Source organism: Miniopterus natalensis, chromosome 4 (assembly GCF_054644295.1).
Source record: "Miniopterus natalensis isolate mMinNat1 chromosome 4, mMinNat1.hap1, whole genome shotgun sequence".
In the NCBI taxonomy this organism is placed as follows: domain Eukaryota; kingdom Metazoa; phylum Chordata; class Mammalia; order Chiroptera; family Miniopteridae; genus Miniopterus; species Miniopterus natalensis.
Genome location: NC_142084.1, coordinates 68737561 through 68757987, shown reverse-complemented (window position 1 = coordinate 68757987; position 20427 = coordinate 68737561). Strand labels below are relative to the sequence as shown.

General features: G+C 49.6%; 1 protein-coding gene across 1 annotated transcript in view; it reads left to right on the top strand.

Moving 5' to 3' along the window:
* Positions 1-6327: 6327 nt before the first annotated feature.
* The window catches only part of ADGRE5 (adhesion G protein-coupled receptor E5), a 31009-nt gene continuing 16909 nt past the window's right edge, over positions 6328-20427 (top strand). The window contains exon 1 of the mRNA XM_087816174.1: positions 6328-6336. Within this exon, the coding sequence (XP_087672300.1) occupies positions 6328-6336 (9 nt within the window). The remainder of the gene's footprint in view (positions 6337-20427) is intronic.

Here is a 20427-nt window from a genome sequence, read left to right as displayed (position 1 = left end):
GCGGGAAGGGGGGGGGGGGCGGCAAGGCCTGAAAAGCTGACGATTCTGACCAAGGGAGGGCTTGTTTGAAGCCTATTTCCTCATCTGTTAAATGGGGCCAAAGCCGAAACGAACTAGGCACTAAGAGTGAACAAAATGAAGCACTCAAGAAAGGCTGTCCTCACAGAGAGGAGGCCCTGATGGGTACCCAGGTGACAGCCCCCAGTGGGAGTTCACCCAGCCCCTCCAGCCACCCTGTTCCTCCTAGTGCCCTCTGCCTGGGCTCATAGCAATGTCAGTACTAGATCTGATCTCCCTCCTGCTTTCCTCCTGACCCCTTCGCTGGGCCCTAAACACACCATACCGGTTCCCACCTCAGGCCTTTTGCCCTTGCAGGTCTCCCTGCCTGGTTTACTCCCTGCCCAGTGGTGCTGTGTCTGGGAAGCTCTGGATCTAAAATGTCATCTCCTCCATAAAGCTCTCTGACTATTCTCTCTCCCCAGGAACCGCTCCCTCCCTGGGAACTCTCTAACCTATCATGCATTTACCCTTCTGAGAAAACACAGCCTTGTTTAGATCCTGGCAGAGTGATCTGGGGCTCAGTTTCCTCATCTGTAAAATGGTGATGTCAACAGTCCCCTCAGGGTCCTGGGCCCTGACTGTGGTGGTCCCAGAGGCTAGGATGTGGTGGGATCTTCTTCTGTAGGTCACAGGATGCACTCAAGATTCTGGGCAGAGCTTGGTAACAGTGAACCAGCAGGGCAGGTAAGAGTGAGGCTCAGGTGACTACTGTCAGAAGAGGTAGAGAGGAGGCAGACCTGGGAACTGGGGTCAGATATCCTGCTCCCATTTTACAGATGGAGAAACTGGGGCCCAGAGAGGTGAAGTCTCTAGTGGGAGAGCTGGGCGTCACACTCACATTAGTGAGCATCCCACCCGCAGGCACGGGGGAGGGCTATGCCTGGGGAGGCTCCGGAAGGAGTGGTGGGAGGAGGGCTGTTTGGTAGGAAGGTGAAAAGTACAGCTTTGATTTGGCTGTGTGTTGGGGGATGGTGGTTCAGGCCAGGATGGGATAGGATTAAGTTAGCCTTAGAAGGAAGGAAGGAAGGGAGGAAGGGAGAAAGGGAGGAAGGGAGGAAGGGAGGGAGGAAAGGAGGGAGGGAGGAAGGAAGGGAGGGAGGGAGGGAGGGAGAGAGGGATAAGGGAGAGGGAAAGAGAAAGAGAGAGAAAGGGAGGGAGGGAGAGGAGGAGGAAGGAAGAATTGGTCAGGACTATTTTAGTTGCAAGTCAAAATCCATACCCAAACTGGAGAAAAAAGCCAAAAGAATTTATTGTTTCCTGTAACTGAAAAGTCTAAGGTGTGTTGACTTCAAGCATAACTGGATGTAGAGGCTCAAACAAAGTAATCTCGCCCCTTGAAACTAAGCTTTCCTGTGGGAGCTTCACTCTCAGGCAGCCATTTCCCACGGGCATAAAATGACCTTAGCAATCCCTGGCTTATATTTTGTCAGAAACTCCAGAGAAAAACAAGAAAGCCACTTGGCCAATAACTCTAGCAGAAACTTCGGGGCTACCTCTCATTGGACAGACTGGGATCACATGTCATCTAGGGACCGATCACTGTGGCCAGAAAGGATGGAATGTGCCTACTGGCCAGGCCTGGGTCATGTGGTGCTGGAGGTAAAGCCAGCCACCTCATGGACAAAGGGTGGAAGAGAGGGGAGACAATTGGTTCTATTAAGGTTTATTAAGCACCTACTGTGTGCCTGGCCATGGTCTGGGTGCTGGGGATACAGTAGTGAACAATACAGAAAAACCCCTGCTTTTGTGGGGCTCACACTCTAGGTGAAGATGTGAATTACAGGGATATTAGAAGGTGTCATGTGCTATACAGAAAATTAAAGCAGGGGGGAAGGACAGGGTTGGATGGGGGAAGGGAGCTGAGATTTGAAATAGGAGGTGGTATCTGAGCCAAGACTTGAAACCGAAGGAATGACAATATCTGGGAAAGGGCATTCTAGGCAGAGGGCACAGTCAGTGCAAAGGCTCTGAGGCCCAACTGTGGCTGGTGTGTTTGGGGACCAGTGAGGAGGTCTGTGTGGCTGGAGGGAGTGAATGAGGGGAGGAGTGGGAGGTGAGGCATGCGGGTGACGGGGTAAATCATGCGGGGCCTTATGGGCCTTAGGGAAGACTTTGGATTTTATCCTGGGTAAGATGGGAGTCACAGAGGGTTCTGAGCAGAGAGATGGGATCTGACCTGATTCAGGTGTTCACAGGAAGAACAGGTGGTCAGGCTGATGGTCAGACTGACAAAGTGTATACACAGAGAGATATTTATGTAGAAACAACTGGATTTGGCCTCAGAGCGAGCTGTCCTTAACCCCAGGCTGGGTCTCTAGTCCCTATGGTCTCCACGTCTGTGATTTGGTTTGTTGTCTTTTCCCATCATTCATGGGGAGATAAATGGGTGGGGTGAGGGGCTGGGAGGACAGGGCATCTGGGGTTGCCCCCTCCCCCAGGAGACAAGGAGCCCCCAGCTCTACTCCAATCCAGGACACACTTGGCCGGGGCTGCTGAGGATGTTTGCTCTCTGTGCTCTCTAAGTGGGTGGAACAGGAGCGCTGGGGCACAGGGAGGCCTGGTCTAGCTTGGAGATGGAGCAGAGGAGGAAGCTGGGTCGCCCACATCCCAGGCCCGGGAGGGCAAGGCTGCAGAGGCTGGGGCTGCCCCCGTGGAGAAGGCACAGAGGTCCGCCGGGGCCTCGCTGGCACCTTGCTCTGTCCTGCCTAAGCCGGAGCCATAGGAAAGGGTAGGGCCAGAGCCGTGATGGAAGTGCTGATAAGGACCCTTGAGGTTGGATTTCAGCCCTGAGGGTTGGGCAACGTCCTGTTTGGACAGGCTCCTATGGTTTTCTCTCCTGCAGTCCTGCCCTGGCCATGGTAGGAGAATTACAGCCAGGGGAGCATGTGCCAACCGTTAACTCTACCAGAAACAGCAATATCCCCCCTCCAATTTTCCTAAGAATAGGAGAGACACCTGCCAAAAAAAAAAAACCACCAAAAAACTTAGACCTTACTTCACATCCTATACAAAAAGTAACTAAATGGTTTGTAGACCTAAATGTAAAACCTAAAACTATAAAACTGTTTCCTAGGAGAAAACATAAGAGAAAGTTTTTGTAACCTTGACTTAGGTGAGGATTTCTTAGATTTGTCACCAAAGCACGATCAAAATGAAAACTTGTGCTCTTGGAAAGACATCAGGAAAACAAAAAGACAAGCCGCAAACCAGCAGAAATTTGTGCAAATCATCTATCTAATAAAGGATTTGTATCCACAATATATAAAGAGCTCCCAAAATTCAGTAATAAGATGCAACATCCATTCATGTTTAAAGTTCTTTAAGTAAGGTAGAAGGGAACTTCTAAACTCTGATATAAGGTAGGTACCAAAAAACCCACAGCAGCCCAACCAGTTTTGGTCAATGGTTAGAGGGTCAGCCCGTGGACCGAAGGGTCTCGGGTTCAAATTCAGTCAAGGCCATGTATCTCGGTTGCAGGCTCAATCCCAGCCCCAGTCTGGGCGTGTGCAGGACGCAACAAATTGATGTGTCTCTCTCACATCGATGTTTCTCTCTCTCTCTCTCCCTTCCACTCTCTCTGAAAAGCAATGGGAAAAATATCCTTGGGTGAAGATTAAAAAAACAACAACCCATAGCAAATATCAAACTTAATTGTGAAATAATGAAAGATTTCTCCACTGAGATTAGAACAAGAAAAGGATGGCTTCTATCACCACTTCTCTTCAACATTGCACCAGACGACCTAGTCAGGGCAACAAAGACAGAAAAGATAATAGAAAATTTTAAACCGCAATGCACTATAATAAAATCCTCACTATTTCTGAATGACATGATTATATAAAACCTACTGATAAACTAATAGAATTAAATGAAGTTAGCGAGATTCCCTAGATGCAAGGTCAATATATAAAAACAAATTCCATTTTTTTAAACATATGTTTTTATTGATTTTAGAGAGAGGAAGGGAGAGGTAGAGAGAGGGAGATAGAAACATCAATGATGAGAGAGTCATTGATCGGTTGCTTCCTTCACCCCCCCCACACACACACTGGGGACGGAGCCCGCAACCCAGGCATGTGCCCTGACCGGGAATCGAACTGTGATCTTCTGGACCCTAGGTCGATGCTCAACCACTGAGCCACATCAGCCAGGCAAAACAAATTCCATTTTTATATACCAGCAACAAGCAAGTAAAAAATATTTTTAAAAAACAATTCAATAATAAAACCAAAAAGCCAACTTAAAAATGGGCAAAGGGCCTGGCCGACGTAGTTGAGCGTCGACCTATGAATCAGGAGGTCACGGTTCGATTCCCAATCAGGGCACATGCCCGGGTTGCAGGCTCAATCCCCCACAGGGGGCCTGCAGGAGGCAGCCCATCAATGACCCTCCTCACTGATGTTTCTATCTCTCTCTCCCTCTCCCTTCCTGTCTCTGAAATCAATAAAAACATATTTTTTAAAAAAGTGGGCAAAGGATTTGAATAGATACTTTAGCAAAGAGGCTATTTGGGTGACAGATAAGGATACGAAAAGATCTTCAACATCATTAGTCGCTAGAGAAATGCAAATTAAAAGCACAATGAGATACCACTGCACACACCTATTAGAGAAGCTAAAATTAAAAAGCCTGACAATTCCTAGTGTTAGTGAGGGTGGAGTCACTGGAACCCTCAACCACTCGTGGTGGGGATATAAAATGGTACCATCACTTTGGGAAACAATATGGTGGTTTTAAAAAACATTAAGCACACATTTACAATATGATCCAGAAGTGAAAGCACATGTCCACACAGAAACCTGTACAGGAGTGTTCACAGCAGCAGCATCCACGCAGTCGCCAAAAGGTGGCACCAAGCCAGTCGTCCACCGACAGATGAATAGATAAACAAAATGTGGCCCCCAAACAATGAATGTTACTCATCAACGACGAAGAACAAACTGCTGAGAGCACGCAGCAATGTGGAAGAACCTCAAGAACATTGTATGGAGTAAAAGAAGCCAGGTAGAAAATGCTACGTCTTGTATGATTCCACTTATGTGAAATTTCTAGAAAAGGTCAAGCTATAGAGACAGAAAACAAATCAGCGGTTGCCAGAGGCAGGGGAAGAGAGTGCAGATGGACCGCAAAGGGAGAACAAGGGAAATTTTGGGTGATGAAAGTGCTCTCGAACACTGGAGTGTGGGGACGGCTGCCCAGCTCAGTGCATGTGCTAGAAATCAGCTAACTGCATTGCACACAATGGGCAAATTATATGCTATGTAAAGTGTACCTCCATAAAGCTATAAAAAAGTCACCCCAATAAATCCATAGATGGGACAGTTACCAGTTAATTAAATCAACAGGTACCTGCAGTGCTAGACCCTGTTCTGAACACTGAACACTGGGGACGGGGCAGGGAAAAGACAGACAATAAGCCCTGCCCTCGTGGGACTGACATTCTCCTGGGGAGACAGGATCAAGAACTAAAACCTACAGGGTGTCAGATGGTGACGTGGTATGAAAAATAAAGCAGCAGGCCCAGGAGAGTGCAGTTTTCAGTCAGGGGGCGGGGAGGAGAGAGGGCTCTCTAAGGAGGTGATGGCTGAGTGAAGACCTGAGGGAGGCGAGGCGGGAGCTGTGTGGAGATCTGGGGGGGGGGGGGGGGCACCAAGCAGAGGAAACCACAAGTGCAAAGGCGGGGTGGGGGGAGTGCAGGCGTGAGAGTGTGCCAGGAGCGGTAGGAAGCCAGTGGGGCCGGAGGAAATAGTAAGGGGACAGTGGATGGAGATAATGGCAGGGAGGGGACAGGGCAGGACATGCAGAGCCTTGTGGGTCATGAGGAGGACTTGGACTTTTGTTTTGAATGAGGTGGGAGCCACCAAGTGTTCTTGAGCAGCGGTTGCCCTCTGGTCACTGATGGGGGAACAGCCTGTAGGGAGGGTGGAGTGGGAGCTGAAAGCTCAGGGCAGAGGTGACTGGACTGGTCCAAGTGGGAGATAATGGGGCTGGTCCAGGGTAGGGCCATGGAGGAGGTGCAGAGTGGCTGGATTCTGGTTAGATTTTTAAAGCAGAGCCCTCAGAGTTTGCTGATGCAGCCGTAGGGAGATGGAGAGGGACCGAGACAGGGACACATGGATGACTCTAGTGTTTTAACCTGAGCGCCTGGGCCACTAGGAAGAACACTGAGGCCCAGAGAGGCAGAGGGAGGGGCCCAGGTTGCACAGGGGTCTACAGTGGCCCTCATCCTCAACCAAGGCATGGCCCTGATTTGAGAGCTCTGGCGGTATGGATATCGTGAGGGACAGATCCTGCTCAGAGCCAGGCACCTCCTCCCCCTGCCTCTCATGTCCACATCTCAGTGCTCCCCCTTTGGCCCTGTTCTCTTCCTTTTAGTCTTGTCTCCAGAACTACTCCTCCCTGGGGACTCAGATCATGTGCTTCTGATTCCTTTGTCCTGAACTCATATGGCATGAGCACCCCTGAAAGCCTTATGTGGAAGAGTCTGGAAGCAGGGGGTGGAGAAGGGGCACATTCCTCCCGTGGGGGTGGATAGGGCTGTGTCCAGAAGCCCAGCAGCATCTCCAGGGCACCCAGCAGAAGGGAGGCATCTTCCCAGGCCAGGCCAGACTGGCTGCCGCCCAGCCCAGCCTTTCTTTGGGGCCCTCCCCTGCCCAGCCACAGCCACAACCACAACCACATCCATGGCTACAGCAGCCCTGACCCCGCCCCCAGCCCTCCCACACATTTCCTCCTAGGAGCCCTGACTGTGGGATTTGGTTTTCTCCACCCTCTGCCTCTCTATCCAGCTCTACCACTTCCTGGGACTTCCTTCCCAGTGGCTCCACAAAACTGGCTCCCCTAGCAGTCCCAAATAGCCCTGGCAGGGCCTGTGTGTGGCCAGAGCCACAGGGCGAGTGTCCAGCCCTCCCTGGCACTTCTCCAGTCCTCCTGTCCACCATCTGGGCATCTCTGGTTCCCTCCTGCTCTCCATGTCAAAGGCCTCAGAGGGATCTTAACTCATTTGTCCTTAACTGAGCACTGACCCCTGCTCTAGCTACTGGGGAGACAGAGCGACCAGCACTTAGAAGCTAGTATTTATAGAGGCCTTTCTGGGCCTTAATAAACCAGTCCATCCATCTCTCAGTGGTCTATGAAAGAGAAACTCGTGTTCATGTTCCTGTTTTACAGATGGACAGACTGGAGCACAGAAGGTGATGTTACTCACTCAGGCCACACCACCAGACAGTGGCAGAGATAGGACCTAACCCCTGACCACTCTGGTCTTCTGCCTCTCACGAGAGCTGTAGACAAGGTTTCAGTTTTCTGTTTGATCCAGAGAAGAGAGACAGGAAACAGCAAATGAGGAAGAACATACCATTCAGTGACTGGCAATGGCAATGATCTCAAAAGAGGGTGGTTGGGAGGATGGGGGTTTGGGTCGGGGGTGAATGACTCACTCAGACTCACATAACCTAGAAAAGCTGTTATATGCCAGGTCACAATTTATTACAGAGAAAGGATACCAATTAAAATCAGTAAAGGACAAGGCACATGGGTGGGAGACTCAGGAGATACCAGGCATGAGCTTCCAGGTATCCCCTCCTGGTGGAATCCCAGCTCTCAACTGTCCCAGCAACAATGTGTGACAACATGCACTGAGTATTTCCAACCAGGGAAACTTACCAGAGCCTTAGTGTTCAGGGTTTTTATTGCAAGTTGGTCACATGGGCCAGGCTGACCACTCATGTGACTGACCTCAGCCTCTTCAGAGGACAAGCTGTTAGTGCATGGTGGCCCAAGGCCTCCACCATGAATCATATTTTGAGCATGACTCTCTGGTGTGGTCTAAGGTCTGAGGTGTACAGACACTCTTACTAGGCAAGACACTCCAGGGCCTTAAAGATGACTTCCCAGGAGAAAGACAAGGGCATCATGCAGACAGGCCTTCCTTTGGAAGGTGCAGGATTAGAGAACCCCAAGCCCGCTGAATTAACTCTTTAATAGGCAGGACTAAATAGTGGACCAGGAGTGCATATTTAAGGAAGTCAAGTTTTTGTTTTTTTAAAAAGATTTTTTATTGATTTGCAGAGAGAGAGGAAGAGAGAGGGAGAGAGAGAAACATATATCAGCTGCCTCCTGCAAGCCCTCTACTGGGGATAGAGCCCACGCAACCTGGGATCGACCAGGAATTGAACCGACAACCTTTCGGTGCACCAGACGACGCCCAACCAAATGAGCCACACTGGCCAGGGCTAAGGAGTTCATGTTAAAGCTAAAGCTGGAAGTGGGTGCTTACCTGATCCAGCCTTCAGATGAGACTGCAGCCCCAGCTGACACATGGACAGCAGTGTGGTGAAAGACCTTGAAGGAGGAGCCATGCAGATGTCTGAAGGAAGAGAGTTCCAGGCAGAGGAAACGGCAGGTGCAAAGGCCCTGAGGTGGGACTGAGCTTTCAAGAAGAGAAGGAAGGTCAACACAAGGATAAAAGAAGGAGGTGAGATCAGGAGGGCCATTTGGAGCAGTTAGAATGTCTTATGAACAGGATGACATCCTGCTTGGGGCTTGAACAACTGAGCTGGTGTGGAACCATACACTAAGAAGGGGAAATTAGTGGACAGACTTCAAGGCGGCCCACCTCCTGGTTTCCATGTGTAATCCCCTCCTTTTGAGTGTGGGCAATGCCTCATGACTCACTTCTAACACTAGAGTAAGACAAAGGTGACGAAATGTCACTTTCAAGATTAGGTTCCCTGTGGAGAGGCCCATGTGGTAAGGAGCTGAGAGCCACCTCCTCAACAGCCAGCAAGGAACTGAATCCTGCCAACACCTGAGTGAGCTTGGGAGTGAACCCTTCCCTTATCAAGCCCTCAGATGACACTGTGGCCCATTAGAGACTGAAGCAAAGAACTCAGTGAAGCCATACCTCGTTCCTGACCCACAAAAACTAGATCATCACTGCTTGCTCTTATTTTAAGCCCTTACGTTTGGGGCAATTTGTTGCACAGCAATACATCACTGACAGCAGATTTGGCAGAGATTCGGAGATGAATCAGGAGTTATAGTGTTTGCCAGGTTGAAATGAAATTGTAATAGACATCTGCCTTGTGCTGGCTTCCCCGGCGGCAGAGCCTGAGACAAGGACTGAGCGCAGGTACTTCATGAGAAGGGGATCTTACAAAGCATGAGTAGAGAAGAAGTGAAGTGAGATAGGGAGGCGTAGGCAGCAGGCCCTGAGAGTTTGAATGAGCATATTTCTGCGGTGGGCACCTGGAGCTCAGCCCCTCCAGGGACCTCTGAGAGAGTGTGTAGGACACATCCTTGAGGAGCGAGGGACCTGGGGTATTGATCCACCAAAAGTGATGGAGGGGTTTTCCCAGGGATGCTAACTCCCTTTCATTTCTGAACTGCAGCCACGTGGGCCACAGAAGGCCCCCAGGCAGTGTCATGGGTGTTCACCAGAGCAGGGACTACAGTGAGATGAATGAGGCATAAATATTGATTGTTCCCTTTGCCTCAGTTCTAAAATCTCTCGGCACATTGCTGCGGAAAATCCAGTCTTCATCTAACATTTTGCTATTTCAATCATCATGAACGTTTTGCATTATTTTTGATTTTTTAAAACACTGCATCCAAATAATAGCTGTATTGACTATTGAGTTATGTGGCGCTCCTTAAAGTTTGCTCGCGAGGCAAGTGCCTCACTTCTCACCCTAGTCCCAGCCCTGGGGTTCATGGTTGAGGGCATCAGCACCCACAGAGAGGACTCAGGTGTCAGCTGCCACGTCCGAGTCAGAGTGGACTCAGCTCTGCTCTAGTAACAAGCAAACCCCAAATCTCAAGGCTTTAAAGCATCAGAGCTTTTCCTTCTCACCTGGTTACTGTCTGGGCAGAAAGGAAAAGAAAACAGTGTGTGGCACTGTTAGCCTCCTGCCCTGGATTTTTTTTTTTTTAATGTGGTGAAATATACGTAACATAAAATTGCAATCTTAACCTTTTTTAAGTGGACTGTTCAGTGGCATTAAGTACGTTTATGCTGTTGTGCAACCACCGCCAGCATTCATCTCCAGAACTTTCTCATCTTCACAAACTGGAACCCTGTCCCCATTAAACACTCACTCCCCAGCCCCCTCCCCCAGCCGCTGGCTCCCACCATCCCACTTCCTGCCTCTGAGTTTGAAGCCTCTTGGGGCCTCATAAAAGTGGAGTCATACAGTATTTGTCCTTTTATGACTGCTTTATTTCACTCAGCCTAATGTCCTCAAGGGTCATCCATGTGGTACTATGTGTCAAAATTTCCTTCCTTTTTTTAAAAAAAATTTAAGTGGTAAAAAATATAACAAAATTTACCATTTTTAAGTGTGCGGTTCATTTAAGTGTGTAGTGTTAGGTACATTCACACTATTGTGCAACCAACCTCTAGAATTCTGCATCTTGCAAAACTGAAACTCTACACCCACTAAACACTAACTCCCCCCTCACGCAGCAGGCAGCCACCACTCTATTTTTTTTCCTATGAATTTGATACTTTAGATATGTCACGTAAGTGAAATCATGCAGCATTTGTGTTTTTGTGACTGGCTTCTTTCACTCAGCATAATGTCCTCAAGGTTTATCCACATTGTAGTGTGTGTCAGAATTTCCTCCCTTTTTAAGGCTGAATAATATTTCATTGTCTGCATACAACCACATTTTGTTTATCCACTCATCCATCGATGGAAAGTTGGGTTGCTTCCACTTTCTAGCTATTGTGAGTAATGCTACTATGAACATGGGTATATAAATATCTCTTTGAGACCCTGCTTTCAATTCTTTTGGGTGTATACCCAAAAGTGGAATTGCTGGATCATGTGCTAATTCTGGTTAATTTTTGAGGAACTGCCATACAGTTTCTACAGCAGCTGCACCGTTTTACATCCCCACCAACAGTGCACAATGGTTCCAATTTCTCCACATCCTTGCCAACACTTGTTATTTTCTGTTTGTTTGTTTGTTTGTAGCTGTCCTAATAAAAGGAGGTGATATTGTAACAGTGGGGATTGTAACCCACCCCACCATCCTTTTGACATTGTTTCTGTAGATGTCTGACTTATATGCAGCTTGTAGATAAACAGCATGTTTGTGTAAGAATCCTAGGGACTAACTTCAGAAGATACAGACTCCCGCCTTCAGTCATCCCAGTTCCGGGAGCTTTGCTGACCTTCAAACGTAGAACCAGGATGACGTAGAACCAGGATGACAAAGGCCAGAATGACACACACCAGACCATCACTTGACCCACTTCAAGGTCCTTATCAGAATGGACTGTGCTGGTCTGTGCATAGAGATCTTATCGACCCCCTCCCCCCTTGGTTTCTTTGCTCTGCTTTGCCTCTCCCTCCTTATAAAAACCTCTGCCTGCACTAAAACATTAAGATGGACTTTGTGACAAGAGTCCTCCATCTCCTCAGGTGACCAGCACTTGAATAAAATCTCTTTCCTTTTTCACCAACATCTGTCTAATGAGTTTGGTGTTTGGGGGGCAGGAAGCCAGACTCAGGTTCTGGTTACAATATCTCGTGGTGGCTTGGATTTACATTTCCCTGATGATTAGTGATATTTAGCATCTTTTCATGTGCTTCTTGGCGATTTGTCTAGAGATTTTAACAACTCTGTTTTAAGGAAAGCTCAGGGTGTGGGTACTAGTCTCTTTGCCAAAGCCTGGGCTGCCTGGCATCATGGGCCCCAGGCAGGCTGGGGGTTCCTCGGGACTAGCTTCCTGAGCCAGGCAGAAGCTGGGGGCAAGAGGCAGGCGTGGTGGAAGCCCCTCCACGAAGGCATTGCCACTGAACTTCATCACTCGGCGTCAAGACTCACACCAGGGGCCACGAAAAACCTCAGTGACACCCACGCCCCCAGATACAGAAGTGCCAACAGGAAATGATCTCAGAAAAAGTCCCTCCTTGGACCCCCTCAGGAAAAAAATGATGCTCTTTTTCCAGCTCCACGTTCATCCCTCCCCAGCTCCTGATGGCATCACCTACAGGACTTTTGGCCGAGGCACTGTCACACCTGCACGCAGAACCCAGACATGCAGCCCCATCCTTGCCTCCTGCAGTTGACTGGCAGCTCACAGACATCACTCATTCCTCTCTCCATGAACCAGGTTGTTCCTTCAATCGACTTGCTTTTCTTTTTTTTCTTATTCTTAAATGAATTTATTTTGAAAGGAATCTTACTCGACTGTCACAAGAGGAAGCCAGGGCCATTTCCATAAGTGGAAAGCAGAAAAAAGAAAAGACCATGGCAGATGGGGGTGATAGTAAATTTGGTTAATGTTACCGCCTGCTGAAGGCTCAGAGTTGGGACCAGGGTGAGGGGAGTGGGGCGCCCAGGAGCCAAGTGTAGGGGGCTGCGCTCTCTCCCGCCTGTGTCTGCGCTCCCAGGGCCCTGACAGCTGAAGCCTCGGCCTCTATTCCAGCCATGGATCAAAGAGACTGCTCTTTTCATTAAAAAAGAAAGAGAAAAAGGAAAATAAAACAGAAAAAAGTTACCGAGGTGTTTAAAGGTGTCAAAGATATAGCTGCAATAAACTCAGACCTTGGCATTCATTTATGCAGCCATTATTGAGCACCAGCTGCGTATGGGGCTCTATTGAAGGTGCAGGGGACACAGCCATGGCAGCGGCAGGTGTGCTGGAGTAAGGAGGACAGTGAACAATGGAAACAAGTGACTCCGAAGGAGATCAGTGCTTAAAAAAAAAAAAAAAGTACAGCCGGTTAAAGGAGACTGGGGACGGTTGCAATTTTGAGGAGGGGGTGAGAAGGTCTCAGTAAGGAGATAACATTTGAACAAAGAGCTGAAGGAGGTGAGGGGGGCAATGTGTGGATGTCTGGGGGAGGAAGGGCGGTGCAGACAGAGGGAACAGTCCATGCAAAGGCCCTGAGGCAAGAACATGCCTGAAGTGTTGAGGAACAGTGAGGAGGCCTATGTGGCCGGGACAGAGTGTGTGAGGACAGAAAAAGATACGGAGAGCAGAGAGGGGACAGGGCACAGTCTTCAGGGTCAAGCCAGAGGACTTGGGCTTTTGCTCTGAGTGAGGTGGGAGCCATGGAGGATTCTTGAGCACAGGAGGGATAGTCCTTGACTTGGGTGCTCACAGGCACCCTCTGGCAGCTGTGGGGAGTGAAGGTAGAAGTGGGGAACAGGGCAGTGATTGCACTGGTCCAGGTGAGTGATGATGGCTGCGGGATGCAGGAAGTCACTCGGAGTCCACATTCCCACCCCAGGGTAGCAGAGAGCATCAGGATTCCCAGCTTTGCCTGTATATATATAACCCTGAGTTATCCCCCCCTATAGAAGGGCTCATGGGCCTTTCTAGCCCATATCAGGTGTGGGGAGGACCATGCTGTCCCTGGGGTAAGGGGAGCTGCAGTGGAGGGTCCCAGTCCCCCAGACACTCAGTGGAAGCCATCAGAAATGAGGGGTACAGGAGAGAACCCACACAGGGCTGACAACTCCAGACTAACTGGGTGTTAAATATTTGGAATTCACCTCTGACTTTATTGCTTGCTGCATACAGTGTCATCCCATTGTCTCCCGGGCCTTATTTGTCACTTCTCTCCCCCTTGCTCACTCAGCTTCAGCCACACAGGCCTCGTTGCTTTTCCATACCAGGCACTCTCCAGCCTCAGTGCCTTTGCACGGGCTCCCTCTGCCTGGAACATTCTTCCCCAGATATCTTCAGGGCTCTTCCCTCCTCACTTCCTTCAAGTCTTTCCTCAAATGTCACTTTCTCAGTGAGGGCTTCCCCAACCACCCTATATAGTTTGGCAGTAGCCCCCCCAGCATCCCCTCCCCCTTCACTAACCTGCTTAGTGTTCCCATTCCTGACATTCTCATATATCAGGTTCATGATCTCTCGCGTGGGAATGTTAGCTCCATGGGGTAGAGGTTTTGCTCTGGCTTGTTCACACATCCACCCCATTACCTAGAACAGTGCTTGGCATGCAGTGTTTGTTGAGTGAATACATGACTGTCAGATCTGTAAAAGGAGGAGGGTAATGCCTACTTCACCTCAGACTGTAGAAAGATGAACTGTCTTTCCTGGGGCAACCTGTGAGCCACAAAGGAGAGGTTGTGACAGCAGAGATGCCCAAGGTGGAACTGGTGACAGTGCCATCACCCACTTAGGACTTTTAAAAATTAGGGTGGGATTCACAAAGACATGAAATTGACCATTTAAAAGTGAACAATCCAGTGGCATTCAGCACATTCACATGTTGGGTGACCACCCCCTCTATCAGAACTTCATTCCTTTTTGTGGCTAAATACTATTCCACCGTGTGGATGGACCACATTTTGTTCAGCCATAGCCCCCCCAGCATCTCCTCCCCCTTCACTAACCTGCTTAGTGTTCCCATTCCTGACATTCTCCACATTCGGTGACGGACACTGGTTTGTTTCCACATTTGGGCGACTGGGGATCATGCTGCAATGAACATGGGTGTACAAGTATTTGTAGGAGTCCCTGCTCTCAGTTGTTTCAGGTACCTGCCTAAGAGCAGAATTGCTAGGTCATAGGGAAACTCTGTTTAACTCTGAGGAAGCACCAAAATGTTTTCCACAGCTGGTGAAGGGTGACCCCAATCTGATAGAGTGCTGGGGATGGCCATAGTCTCACTGAAGCTTTTGGCTCTCAGAATATATCGCTTCTTTCTAAGACTGGTCATGACCATTAGCACCATTGCTCAGGACCCCAAACACCTGTGACAGGGGGCCCAGCTGCGGAAACTGAGGCATTGGGAGAGGCTGACCTGGGCACTCAGCCTAAACCCCCTTCCTAGGACCCCCTTGCAGGGCCCCTGGGAGGCTGGAACCCATCGTCACTGGGCACTGTCAGCTCCCAGCCTGCCACTCCCAGGAGCCCCTGCAGAATGGGGAAGAGGCTGAGAGATTCGAGAAAGAGGCCAACACAGCACTGAGCGTTCCCACCTCTGTTCTGCACAGCTTCCTGTTGGCCATTGTCAGTTCCTCCACTGCCCACCGCCACCCCCACCCCTGCTGATCCCCTTCCCCAGCTGGGCCTCCCTCCTCCGGCCACCCCCACCCTGGGCACCTCTTTCCATCTCTCTTTCCTGTGCTTCCTCTAACCACTTCTCATTAGAGACTTAAAACATTTTAAAAATTCTAAAATAAGTTTTACAGGGTCCCAGGTTCACGGAATCAATTAAATATAATTCTGGTGACTGTTGGTCTACCCATGACCAACTTTAGTTTACTTTAATCATTTATTTTTTTAAACCCTAGAAGGCCCTCCCATCAGCCCCCCACCAAGAACTGGGACATGACCCTGCTCTCTCCCTTCACCGCCCTGAATTCTGTTTCCTATTCTCTCATTCATTTGTTTGTGTGTTTCTTGTACATTTGTACGCCGAAGTCTTGTTTCCTTTTCTCCATGTCGGAGCTTTAAGACAAAGGTGGCTTTTGTATGGGGCTCTGGGGACTTCCTTTTTGCTCGAGATTCTACTACAACCAAATCATTAGGTCATACCTTTTAAATATATTTCCATTTTATTTGTCAATTGTACCTCAGTAAAGCTGAAAAAATAAGATTCTACTACAAAATCCATCAAGCAAATTAAGATGTTTGCACTTCACTCAGTTTTTAAAATCGAGAAAGGGTATATTGCTCAGACCCAGCCATCTCATTGTATGCCCCTGGGGTTCTTTTTCACAATTGTGTAATATTCTAATCCACTTTATCCAGTGGCTGAGGAAGCATTAAGTTTCCATTAAGTCTTTTTTTTGTTTTGTTTTGTTTTATAGCTTATGCTTCTTGCCCATTACTTTTTCTTTTTTTAAAATATATATTGATTTCAGAGAGAGGAAGGGAGAGGGAGAGAGACAGAAACATCAATAATGAGAGTCGTCATTGATCAGCTGCCTCCTGCATGCTGCCGACTGGGATTGGGCCCACAACGGGGCATGTTGTGCCCTGGCCGGGAATTGAACTGTGATCTCCCCGATCCTTGGCGGCTGCTCAACAGCTGAGCGACGCCGGCCAGGCCCATTAAAGTCTTAATGGCCATTGTGTTCCTGGGCTGCCTTAAAAGATCGTTGATGTTGCCCCTGATAAACAACTCACCCTTCAGTTCGCCCTTACTTCCCCAAATCTTGGCAATCGCTGGGAGGGGGTGAAGCTAGGGACACTCTGAGGTCCAGCTGCCCCATTAGGAGCCCTCTCCGCTTGTCTGGGGGATCCCTGCCTGGCTGTCTTGGCAGCTGCTTATAAACCAGCTATTTATAACCCAACCCCACCCCCAGTCCGTGACCCGGCCCCCCATGCCAGCCCCCGTGACCACAGCAGCAGTGTTGATGGGGAAGGGGAAGTGGGTTGCTAGGAGCTGGGGTTTGTTTGAGCTTTGGGGGTGTCCCTGCAGCTTCCTGAAGGCCTTCATTTCCTAGAAGCAGAGAACACTCAGAGGTGACAGCTCAGCCCCCATTTCCTACCACAGCAGGCTTTGGGGTGAAGAAGGCAGAGGAACTGGGTGCTGGGACCACAACAACAAACTCCCCCTCCCCCTCTGCCCCTCAGAACTGTGTCCCCTAGGGCAGTGATTTTTCAAGATTTTCAACCGGTGTGCAGCAAGAGTTTTTAAAACATGCAATACCTGACTATTTAGTCAAGACCACCGGCTTCTTTTCCCTCAGTTTGTCAAATAAAAAATGACAGCAGCCCACACAACAGCCATCCAGTGTGAATGAATCCAAATTATACCTATTTTTTGTCAGATCAGCAAAAAATAAATTTTTTAGTGTACCAAATAATTTTAGTAATTAGTTTGTATGCCATGAGATGAAAAGGGCTAAGGGAGGGGGGTAGAAAATAAAAAAGAAAGAAAAAGGTTGAAAATCGCTACTCTAAGGCGTCACAGCCTCTTGCTTCCTCTCATCACTTTGGGCTCCACCACCTGGGCTCCACCACCAGGTTTCGTCTGTATCTTCATTCAATCAGACATTGCCCAGCCCCAGAAACTGAGAGGCCCAGGCAAGCCTTGGGGACGCAGGCCAGGGAGGCACACGTGCGGTGCCCCCACCCCCACTCTGCCCCAGGCCAAGGCCCCAAATAGCTCGGCCTCTATATTTAGGAGTTCATTCGGCAGTGCCAGGGAACTATATATATGGCCCAGCTCTGTGCTGCCTCCAACTCCCTGGGCTCAGCTGGGTGGGGGGGAGGGGTCAGGAGGATGCCAGCTGGGTTGGGCAGGGTCTGACCAGGAGTATCTGGTCAAGTAGACTCTGAAAGCCTGGCTTGGGGGAACCCAGGTGTCCAGCCTGCAAGAGGAGACAAAGGGTCCATTGTCCACCTGCCCCTGGGTCTGGGGTCAGGGCTGGCTAGCAGCCTCCCACCCTCTTTCCTCACTCTCTGGGACTTCCTGCTTGGGGACAGCTGTCTGGCCTCACAATAGCTGTGCCGCCCTCCTGGAGCCAGCAGCTGGGCTCATCCGCGTGGGGGCTGGCCCGGCCCCTTCCTCTGCCATTGTCTCCCAGTCAGGGGGCTTCCTGTTATGCCCCCCTCCATCCATAGACCCCATATGACCCCTGACTCACCTGGGAATTGTAAGGGTGCTGAGCATGGGCTGGTGGCATAAGAAGGGGGCAGGACATTGGGGTCCCTTTGTCTTCCCCGCAGCAAAGGGCATTGCAGAGAAAGTGGTTATTCTAACAGTCACTGCTGATGTTGACAGCACATCCACTCTGAGCCCCTGCAATTTGTTCACTCTCTTATGACCCTCACCTATGCTCACTGAGGTTCTGACCATTTCACAGATGGAGAAACTGAGGCCCAGAGAGGTTACTTAACCTACCTGAGACCACATGGTTCAAAACTGGAAGAGATGGGTTTTGCCCAGGACCTCTGATGTGAGATGGGGGGAGGGTGCCCTGTAACTGTGCAAGTCATTTCACCACTTTGTGCCTCAGTTTCCCCATCTGTCTAATGCAAATCACAGTACCTGCCTCCTAGGGCTCCTGAAAAGATAAGTGAGTTCAATCCCTGTGAAGTGCTTAGAAGAAAGTGAGGTATATAGTAGGTGCAGGATGACTACTATCACCCACCATGAAGATTTGTTCCTGTTGCAGCTGTAATAATGAAAATAATAATACAATATAATATAATAATACTCTTATTATTATTGGTTGAGTAATCCTGGCTTAGCCACTTCCTAGCTGGGGAATCTCAGGCCAGTTGCCCAACCCCCCAGGTGCCCGTTTCCCATCTGACAAATGGGGACCCACATCCCTGCCCCATACCATGTGGAACAGAGGTCACAAGGTTGTCCGGGGGCTGCCAAGTAGGTCAGCGGGGCTGGAACTCCAGAGAACTTCAAGCAAGGAGGGGAAATAATGTTGACACTCCAGCAGGGGCCAGATCAGGGAGCCTGAGGAGGTTTCCTTCAGTGGGGAGCACCAGCAGGGGTGGTACCACTAACTACGGAACCCTGCAAGGTGCAGAGACACAGAGGGGTCACAGTCTGCCCTCTGGGCTGACAGGCTATGGGCTGGAGGGCAGGCAGTAAACAGGGAAGCAGGTAAATTCCATATGGGGGTCTGATGAGGCGCTACAGAGAATGGGGAAAGTGGGGAGAAATTGGGCTTGCTGAGGATGAGAGATGATTATATATCAGACTTGGGAGACAGGTCAGGGAATGTTTGAGCAAAAACATGAAGGAAGGACAGGAGGGAGGGAACCAGGAGGTTATCATGGCCAGAGTGCTCCAGGCAGAGATAACCACCCTTGCAAAAGTCAAATACTGAGGTGGAATGTGCCTGGTGTTTTCCACAAGGAAAATGGCAGCCAAGTGACTGAGGGGGGTGAGGGAGGAGCTGAGGGCAGGGAGGTGATAGGACAGAACTTGCAGGGCCTTCAGCACTATTGGAGGTTTACACTGAGTGAGGTGGGAGCTACAGAGGGTTCTTGAGCGGAAGAGGGATGTGCCCTGACTCAGGAGGTCCCAGGCAGACTTGGTCTACTGTGAGGAGAACAGAGTGTGGGGGACAGGAGCCAGGGTACCAATGTGGGAGATGATGGGACTAGATCAGGGTGGGGGCCAATGAGGAGAAGTGAGAGGATTGGGGATCTAGTTGAAGTCAGAGTCACTGGGCTTGGTGACAGCCAGATTATAGTGGTGGTGGCAGGGATGTTCCTCTTCGTGCTTCCCCCAAGCTTGTAGCAAACATCTCAAAGCCTCTTCTCCTATGTTACGCCTGTTCTTCCTCACCCTGCTCCTTGAGGCTATTGGGTAGGCATTTAAATCCCATTCATCAGAGGAGAAAACTGAGTCCCAGACAGGTTAGACCTGCTCCAAGGGCCCAAGGCACATCCTGAGGGATGAGAAGGCAAAACAATGGATGGCCATGTGGACAGTGTGGGGACAACACCCTGGAGCCAAACATCCCCCCTCCCCCAGGCTGGGACTCTCACCCCCCCCCCCCCCAGCTTCTCCGGGAACCAGCTGTCAGACCTTGGCCTATAGGGCAGGACGTCCAGCCCTGGGGTTTCCAGCTTTTTGAGAAAAGAGCCAAAATGCACTCTAGACCTGGTCTGGCCCCCTCTCCTCCGAGCCTCCTCCAATGTCCACTTCCCTCCCCAGGCCCCTTGGAACCCCTTCCCTGTTCAGGTGAAGGGAATGGCAGTGGGTAGGAAGGGGTTAATTCTAGGGATTAGGATGCTCCACTGTCCCTGGGATGTTGCCTCTCTGCCTTCAGCCATTGGTCACCTTATTTTTCCATGACCACAGTCTTCCCCTTTTGAACTATGATGGACTTAATATTTTCTTTAATTTTCTATACTCTTGCATCCTTGAATCTGTTCATTTAAAAACGAAACATATATTGATGTCATAACTAGAAAACCTTTTTTTTGCCCTGAGACTCATAAACTTAAAAATAATAACACAAGGAACATAAAACCACGGATGCTAGCGGGATAAACCTCAGGGCCACTAAGGTGTTAAAGACACATTAGTACCCAGTAGAGACTTTCTCCTGGGCCCCGGGGACTAGGCTCCTGCCTGTGGATCTCTGTTTGAGCTACTTGTTAGCTGTGCCTCAGCTTCCCCCTCTATAAATGGGAGGCAGAGCTGCACCTGCCTCATAGGTGTTTTGCAGTCAATGAGTTGAAATAGACACAGCACCTGAGTCAGGCCTGGCGCAGATTAAGTTCTTTATAAATCCTGTAGTCGGCTATTTTAAAAATTACTAGATGGCCCCAGAGACAAGCCAGTCATGTGACTTATTCAAAAAGGAAACAACTTTCCTACCATGTGATTCTCTGTTGGTTAACTCGGTGCCCACAAACCCCTGAAATGTAAGTTTCCCACCAGGGGAAACCCTCGCCCAGAAAGG